General features: G+C 40.1%; 1 protein-coding gene across 1 annotated transcript; it reads left to right on the top strand.

Moving 5' to 3' along the window:
- Nucleotides 1–436: 436 nt before the first annotated feature.
- Nucleotides 437–9,045, top strand: FZD4 (frizzled class receptor 4). Its single transcript, XM_075851437.1, has 2 exons — nt 437–1,001; nt 5,960–9,045. The coding sequence occupies exons 1-2, from the start codon at nt 747–749 to the stop codon at nt 7,286–7,288; spliced, it is 1,584 nt and encodes a 527-aa protein (XP_075707552.1). The 5' UTR covers nt 437–746; the 3' UTR covers nt 7,289–9,045.
- The last annotated feature ends 417 nt before the right edge of the window (nt 9,046–9,462 follow it).

The following is a 9,462-nucleotide window of genomic DNA, read 5'->3' as shown; positions in this document are numbered from 1 at the left end:
ACTCTATGGCCAGGTTGTGACATTGCCAGTCTCTTGTCAAAACTTTCGCATAGTGTAATATGAGCGCCAAAAAGAAATCCTTAGGAATCCCTAAATTATAGTCTGTAGGGTTTATCTGATACCAGTGTGAAAATCTCTAGAGAGAAAGTCCCTGAACACCAGAGGAAGACTCATTAACCCTTAAGGTCAAACTGGAGACAAAGTGGGGAGGGGTTCCTCCACTTGGTGTGCGGGTCAGCCCAGCATAGAGAGGGTTAATAAAACAGTGCAGGGTGAACTGAATAGAGTGGAGGAAACATGAGAACCTGCCTGTACTGAGCCTCTATGGAAGTTGTAGCCTCCTCATCATGACTCCCTCCCTCTCTTGCCTCCTCCTCTCCCAGTACAGTTAGAAACACAGAGCAGAGCCCAGAGCTGGTTAGATGAGCCAGTGATCGAGCCAAGGACTGAGTGCAGCAAGACGCCTCCGGCCACACATCTTTCTGGGAATATCATTTTTAATATGACTTCTTGATTTATTGCAAGATCAATTCCACAGCTCATGAGCAACATTGCTGGATTGCCACCATTTCTTGGAATCTGCCGGAAGGAATACAAAGAAAACTTAAGAAAAGTTACTGCAAACTTTTTCTTTCCTCCTGAAATTGATCTTCACTCTTTCATTCGGACTGCGTGCTGACCTGGATCTTCTCTTTCAGATGAGGATCTAACTTTTTGGATAGGAATTTTAAGGAAAATATAAGACGATGGGAGTAAAATCCAAGCTCTGGTCAGTTACTTTGTATCTGCCTATCCTCTACTGCTTGGCAGGAGAAGTTTACTCCTTTGGTGATGAAGAGGAAAGGCGATGTGACCCTATCAGGATTTCCATGTGTCAGAACCTGGGTTACAATGTTACCAAAATGCCTAATCTGGTTGGGCATGAACTGCAGTCGGATGCAGAACTTCAGCTGACCACGTTCACCCCTCTTATACAGTATGGGTGCTCCAGCCAGCTACAGGTGGGTAGGTTTATCCGAGGGCATCAGGCATCATTTCAGACCGTTCAGCTGCTTCGGGACCCAGGGGCATTGAGGGCCCATCAAAAAGACCAAAATATTTTCTTAGAAACTTTAATTTTGCTAAAAGGGCATAGATAGAAAACTTTTTGTGTTTTTTTTTTTGGCCCTGCCACTTCTAGTTATTCCAATGGGTTCATCATCACACCAAGTACCATGTGGCTGTCTAGTTGATAGGGAACTAGAAGTCCTATCACACCTTTGAACGCTTCACAACAGCTCGAAAGCCACCGCTTGCTTGGCCTTTCCAAAAATCTAAGAATAGCCCCTTCCCAGTATTTTGTCTACTTATTGCAATAGTCATGTTGATTTGCATTTTTCGCAGAGCTGAGTTTGTCAATGCAAGATAGCTGGATTTGTCAATGTAGCACGGCTGAGTTTGTTATGTTTGACACCTCACAACATTTTTTTCTGATGGGTGGTTATCTGTGGTTTTACATAGGACTGCTGGTAAACCTACTACATTATCGGATCTCATGGGCACCCCAGTACTAAAATGAAACAGTTAAATGACAAATTCAGCTCTGCTTCATTTATATGATTACAGATTACACTTACAGTTAAGAAAAACCCCAACACAACTTCTTGAATAGTTTTTAGATTTTCCAATGAGTCATTTTACAAAAATACTATTAGCTTTGGAGATAGAATGTTGTTTTTGTTAATAATTAACTTTGTGTCTTGAAGTTTACCTAGTCGAACGGTTTTTTAGATGTCAGATGCATGTAGTCCTTGACCTAAAGTAGTAGATTCACACTTTGCGTTATTTTTTAAAAAACCCAAAAAGTTTTTGAAATGATGTTTTTGTATTTTTCTTCGTAAAGTGGGAAGGTTTCATGAACAGACGGGCATTACTGCTTTAGAGATTAGTAAAAACTAGATGCAGATGGCCTTATCATGGATCATGGTTCCCTCAAGGGCAATGCAAGTATTTAATTGCTTCTACTGCCTGGGAGGAGGGCTGGGGTAGACCCATGTTAAAATTAATTTACATACCTTAATAATGTAAATACAGACCTGCCCAGGCTATGGTTTCCATATAACTTCTTTAAATGAATGCATGGACTTCTTTGTTGAGATGGTGTTTACAGTAAATATACAAATGCAATGTAAGATTTAATTTGTGTAAAGAATTTCAGTTTCAGGTAAATTTACATGTCTATTACGGCAACTCATGTAATGCCCAGTCTTGTAAGTGCCCATTAAAATGGCAAAGAAACAAACTGTGTATGATAATGTCATCGTTATCACCATCATCATCCCCATCATCATCAATAATATGGGTCCACACAAGGTGTCTGGTGCCAAGCGCACAAACTAAAAAATCCCATAGGGGCGAAAACTATTGCCTATTAGGGGATTGTATTCACGGGAATACCCAAAAATATACCAATTGCAACTAGTGCTCCCTTAAGTGGGAGCAATTTTGGTGGTAGGGGTGAGAAAATACAGGGTAATTAGAATTTCCCACCCTCCCTGGTGTCATCAACTGAATTATTATGGTGCCATTATTCTGTCAATGAAGGAAGAAGAGGGGCCGTCGGGACATCACCAAAGCCCCTCTCCTCTCTCTATTCAGAGAGACAGGTTGTATAACTGACACATGTATTCTGCTGAGGGTGCTAAGGAGAGCAGTGGTGGGCAATTTGATCTCACCGCATCTGCTCTCCCTTTCTATTTAAAAATGTCATGTTAGTTAAAGGTGAACCATTCAAAAAGGGAATTTCCCCCTAAAGAATTTTTTTTCAAAAAATAGCCGGAAATATTAATCCCTGAGTTGTCCATTTTAGTGATTAAATATAGTAAAGTGTAGAAGATTAAATCATGTGTTTGGACATTTGTTTTTTTTTTGGCAACCACTACTGGCCACCATTACAGAGCCCATAGGGGTTGTCAGCCTTGTTAATTTTTTGTATGCCCTTTTAGGGTATGTTCACACGCACTAATTACGGACGTAATTCGGGCGTTTTTTGCCCCGAATTACGTCCGAAAATAGCGCCTCAATAGCGTTGACAAACATCTGCCCATTGAAAGCAATGGGCAGACGTTTGTCTGTTCACACGAGGCGTATTTTACGCGCCGCTGTCAAATGACGGCGCGTAAATGGACGCCCGCGTCAAAGAAGTGAACTGTCACTTCTTTGGCCGTAATTGGAGCCGTTATTCATTGACTCCAATGAATAGCAGCGCCAATTACGTCCGTATTGGACGCGGCGTTCAAGCGCCTGCACATGCCTTTACGGCTGAAATTACGGGGATGTTTTCCGGCGGAAACATCCCCGTAATTTCAGCCGTTACGGACGCTGCTGTGTGAACATACCCTTAAACTTCTTTTTTAATCTAAACTTGGTTTTGGCTGAAACTATTTATTCAAAAACTGCACTGTGTGAATAAGGCCTGACAGTGCAGATTTATGTGCCCTTCATGGTCTGCAGGGAACTAGCTGACTGGGCAATGTAATGAAAATGATTTCCCCCAGTATATGTAGATGGCTGAATAAAACAATGAGGCTGAATTCACATAGGGCAGTTTAATGCAGTTTTTGAAGACATTTTTTATTTTTTTTTAGCCCAAGCCAGGAGTGGATCTTAAAGGAAGAAAAGTATAAAAAAAGGACAAAAAATATTTTTTGTATCCACATCCATCAAAACTGCACTGTGTGAATCTGGTCTGAAGGATTTCACACAAGACTTGTAAACATTGTTATGTTTTTGCTTTTTCATTTTAGAGAAAAATATTTTTTACACCTAAGTCCTAGCAAAAATATTAGACACTATAGGAGTGCAAGTTATAAGATATACACTGAGATCCAAGATAGGGCAAGTTAAGTACAGAGTAATCTAGGAACTCAACCTTCAAAAAGTTTTCAAAATTGGACAATTCCCGAATAGGACTCTATAAGAGATTTGTGTATAGACGCTTTATATTTTCTATTTGCCATGGCCAGTGTTTTACGCGGTTTTAGAGATGCATGTTGGCACAGAGTTGGTGGAATGCTCCCCGCGAGCAGATTGTCTCTTTGACACTTTGCACACACATTGTTGATACAAGGATTTTAGGTCTTTGTGCGAGTGACAAGCTGCATGGCAGGAATGTGAGGGCTGATCCATTTACTTGTCATTTTTGTCTTCTTGTGGGAGTCTGATCAGAATCCTTGCTAATTTGAGCTTGTTAAAGAAACCCAGGGCATATTGAATTCCCCATTAGTGAGATCTCTGTAATAATTACTTAAGAAAAGGGAAAGAAAGTGAGTATTGAGATTGGAAGGAAAGAGGGGCATAATAAAGGGACAGAGCTAAAAAGCTTCCAGGTGAAAAAAACTCTGCCGTTTTTCACAAAGTTTTTTTTTTTTTAGCCAAATCTAGAAGTCGATTCAAAAGGAATGGGAAATATAAAGAAAGGACTTATACTTCTTTTTGTTGGCCCACTTCTGGTGTTGGCTCAAAAAATTGCTTAAAAAAACGCTGTGTGAAACCACCCTTAAGTGGTCATTGTCACAAAAAGACTTGGCCCGAACCAGACTAATGTGCCTATGTTTTTATTTTTGGAAGGTTTATTCTATAAAGACATAAATACAGATATGTTGCAATATGAGAAAATGTTTGAAGTTCTCTCCCGATTGTTGGGCATTGGCATTTTTTGTAACAAATTTTTTATACAAATTTCCACTGGTCAGAAATGATCATGAAATCAGCATAGATGCTAGTTATTGGCTGTGTGTCTACGATAGCTTCAGAATGCATCCACATAACTAAAATCAGCCATGTAATGCCCCTTTTAGGCCTGTATTACGCCTAAACTTCAAGGTGCTTATTGCAGATTGTGCTGCCCCATGGCAGCCTGCATGACCATGATATTGTAAACTAGACAACCCAAGTCAACACTACTGGCTGAATTGAACCTCAAAAATGGGCCACATTTTCAAAAATTAACAAAAAGTTGGACCTTCACCCATAGTGACCAGTTTCTATTTTATTTTTTTTCCAGGGTAGGTTAGAATAAGTGATCAAGTCATTGTGTGTGAATTCTTTTAATTGCCAATGGTACACATAAGTTGCCCAGTTTTAGATGCCATCCTACCGCATTGTCTGGCCCTGGTCATTGGGCGATCTCAGTAATATTTGCTTTAAGAAAGGGAAATAAATTGAGTATTGGCACTTGAAGGGAGGGAGACAGCTTACAGATGGAGACTAAATTACTGATCCCAGGTGGGAAGATTGCTGATAAGAACATGATCATTCACAGCACTTAATCAAACAAAAGCAAATAGTTTATGATACAGGGGATTAACAAAACACAGGCCTATGGGCTGGTTCATGGGTAAAACGGTTTTAGTTGAAAGGTCATGCCGGAATATAAACTAAATCATTGTTACTGAGGAGCTCTTAGTAGTGTTTACCTTCAACTTGATTAGTAAAGTATTTCGTTTACATTAGTCCTTGTATTATATTTCTAAACTCAGGCCCTTTTTTCCAATTTCTTTCAATGGATTGTGCTCCTTAAAGAATAAGAAAGGGGTATTTGAGTTTGCCAAACAAAATTTCCCCATCCCAAAGACAATGTAAAAATGTTAAGAATTCATTATTATTGTATACTTTTTATTATTCTTACTATTATTATTACATAAAAAATTGTTTTACAAAAAGTTCTGAATTTTTTTTTTTTAAAACAAATATTAAATATGCAGTAAAACCCTTAACATTCCCGTGCTATGATATTACATATATATATTTTTTTATTTTGGCCATGATTTGTTGATTAATTGTGGATTATAATTGAAAATTGTTGTAAAAAAAAAAATTGGCTTTTAGATTGTTTTTTTATATTTATATCTATTTTATATGTATTTCTATTATTTATTTCTATTTTTAATGCCTAATTTGTTTTTCTATCTGCTTTCAGTTTTTTCTCTGTTCTGTGTATGTTCCGATGTGCACTGAGAAGATTAACATCCCGATTGGTCCCTGTGGTGGCATGTGTCTATCGGTCAAGAAAAGGTGTGAGCCTGTGCTTAAGGAATTTGGATTTACTTGGCCAGAAGGTTTAAACTGCAGCAAATTTCCTCCCCAGAATGACCACAATCATATGTGCATGGAGGGTCCTGGAGATGAAGATGTCCACTTGCACAGCAAGACGTCCCTGCAACCCGGAGAAGACTGCACCGCATTTGGACCAAATGCAGAGCAGTATACTTGGGTGAAAAGAAGCACGTCTTGTGTCTTAAAGTGCGGCTACGATGCAGGGCTCTATAGTCGCCTGTCTAAGGAATTCACCGATATATGGATGACCGTATGGGCCAGCTTGTGCTTCATATCTACTGCCTTCACCGTCCTTACATTTTTGATTGACTCATCTAGGTTCTCCTATCCTGAGAGACCCATCATTTTTCTGAGCATGTGTTATAATATTTATAGCATTGCTTACATTGTGAGGTTAACAGTGGGTCGGGAAAGAATATCCTGTGATTTTGAAGAGGCGGCAGAACCGGTGCTTATTCAGGAAGGACTGAAGAACACAGGATGTGCCATTATTTTCTTGCTGATGTACTTTTTTGGAATGGCTAGCTCCATCTGGTGGGTTATTCTGACATTGACGTGGTTTCTCGCTGCTGGTCTCAAATGGGGACATGAAGCTATAGAAATGCACAGTTCCTATTTCCACATTGCCGCTTGGGCTATTCCAGCCGTGAAAACAATCGTCATATTGATCATGAGACTGGTAGATGCTGATGAGTTGACTGGGCTATGCTATGTTGGCAATCAAAATATCGATGCCCTCACTGGCTTTGTGGTTGCTCCACTTTTTACCTATTTGGTAATTGGGACTTTGTTCATAGCTGCTGGCCTTGTGGCCTTGTTCAAAATTAGGTCAAATCTTCAAAAAGATGGGACAAAAACGGACAAATTGGAAAGACTGATGGTAAAAATTGGGGTCTTCTCTGTCTTGTACACTGTGCCAGCCACATGTGTCATAGCTTGCTATTTTTATGAAATCTCCAATTGGCCAATTTTCCGTTACACAGCCGATGATTCCAACATGGCAGTGGAGATGCTCAAGATATTTATGTCTCTCTTGGTGGGCATTACCTCTGGAATGTGGATCTGGTCGGCCAAGACACTGCATACGTGGCAAAAATGTTCTAATAGATTGGTCAACTCAGGAAAAGTAAAAAGGAAGAAAAGGGCGGATGCTTGGGTTAAGCCGGGAAAAGGGAACGAGACTGTTGTATAGCCTGAGGATGAGCGCAATCTTCTATAATCGTCAAGGTGAACGCCATCTTACATCGAGTTCCCATATTGTTTTTGGAGACGTAGGGCTTACAACTTTCGGGATAACCCTACAGACTTCAATGGGATGTTCATTCTACTATCTGATGGCGCCCGTCGGTTGACACAGTCTGGATTCCCTCTGTCCTTGGTTTCAGAACTTTAGAAAGGTTGTCCAAGTGGTAAAAGCGAACGACCTCAGGAAACAGAAAGATAAACTCAACTTTGTTTGCTAGCGCTGTGTGATTTCTGAATTGTCACGGATGGGCCGTTTTATGGCTTTTTTATATTTAAAAAAACAGTGAAAACATTTTTTATAGGTTACATTGTGGTAAAGTCTTATATCTTGTACACGGCTGGAAGGCTGCTTCCGAGACAACAGATTAAGGGACTACCAAGCAGAGCTAATGTGCAAGGCACATGTTGTCCTATTGCTTCACCTGTGTTTTGCCCCATTGCCCCGCTGAGAAAACACTGCCCAAGGTGTATTTTAAAATGTCTGACAGAAAGAGTGAAGCCACTCAACACTGGAAACTGTATTTAGCCTTTGATTCTGTGGTGCCTTACTAATGAAATTTTTTCATTTTTTGTGTGTTACTGACGGATCTCGCCGTAGATAGTGGAATACAAAAAGGTCTAAGACCCAGATATTTTCTGGCTGTGCATTATGGGCAAGGATGGACAAAACGCTGTAGAAATCAGATGCCAATTAGACCACTCCACAAGCCAATTTACCTATTGCCAAAACATTCAAAAACACCCATAAAAAATAATCCAAAAAGTTAGGCGCCAACTGCAAACTTCTAGGTGCATTGGCTTTGGAATTGTCCAGCCCTGATCATGGGCACAGAGTGCTCCTTATGGTCTCCCCCCCCCCCCATACTTCTTGCTTTTGTACATGACGGATCTAGAAGATAAATGTATTGACAAGAGGTCTGTGGATTTTTTGTTTTTAGTTCATAATGCACTAAAGGTGAAATTATATAGAAACCCAATAGGCTCATATGGATTGAAAAGGAATGAGCAACAATGCACTATTTGCTCTCTGTATATAGGATTAGTATACTGTATGTGTGGTGCCTTTGTGAATTATAAGGTAAAGTATTAGCATATGGAATATTACAACTCCCGTATAGATATTATTCTCCTAGTCTGCTGGTGAAATAACGTCAGGCAAATAGCAAAAATAGTGGCAGTCATTTTATCAGCTGAGGTCACCAGCCGCTAGTGATGTCATCGAGACCTAAGGCACATTTAGAGTTTTATGTAGAGTATGCCTTGCTGCTGTCACGACTTCCTATTGATTTGATAGGCTGCATTCTTACCAGTTGTCAGCCCATAAAGTGGCTGTCACTTTTGCTATAAAGGGAACAGGTGCTCTTTTTGAAGACTGTTTTTGAAATTCTGTTGCCGACCTTTAAGGACCCTGGGTTAAGAACAACTATGCAATATCTCACGTAATTTAACCTCACCTGTTATGAAAAATCCTCACTGCGTTATATGATTGTACTTTATTTAGTATGTGCTATGTCTATTGTAAGACTAAATTCACCGGTTATGTTGCTAACTATATGACATTTGTGATCTGAGACACATTTTCCCCACTTTACTCTGGCACCTAAAAATAACTTTTTTTTTCTGTACTTAATTTTATTTATATTGTTACGATTCATATTGAACATTGGGATTTTTGTTTTTATATTGGCATGCAATGTACTGCCCTCTACAGTAGGTGTCACTGTTGTCAATGGGGGGGGGGGGGGTAGCACACAGTAAGTCAATACTTTGCAGTGTGCTGCCCTCTACAGTAGGTGTCACTGTTGTCAATGGAGGGGGCAGCACAGAGTAAGCCAATATTTTGCCGTGTGCTGACCTCTACAGTAGGTGTCACTTGTCAATGGAGGGGGCAGCACAGAGTAAACCAATATTTAGCAGTGTGCTGACCTCTACAGTAGGTGTCACTGTTGGAGGGAGCAAGCTAGTTTATTTCAGTGTGCTGGCCACTACATTAAGTGTGGCTGGAGTCAGTGGTGGTAGAGGGGGAGCCATTATATTGCAGTGTGCTGACCTCTACAGTAGGTGTCACTGTTGTCAATGAAAGGGGCAACTTACTGCAAGTCAATATGCTGCAGTATGCTG

This window comes from Rhinoderma darwinii, chromosome 2, assembly GCF_050947455.1.
Source record: "Rhinoderma darwinii isolate aRhiDar2 chromosome 2, aRhiDar2.hap1, whole genome shotgun sequence".
NCBI lineage: Eukaryota > Metazoa > Chordata > Amphibia > Anura > Rhinodermatidae > Rhinoderma > Rhinoderma darwinii.
This window is presented reverse-complemented; position numbering and strand designations above follow the sequence as displayed.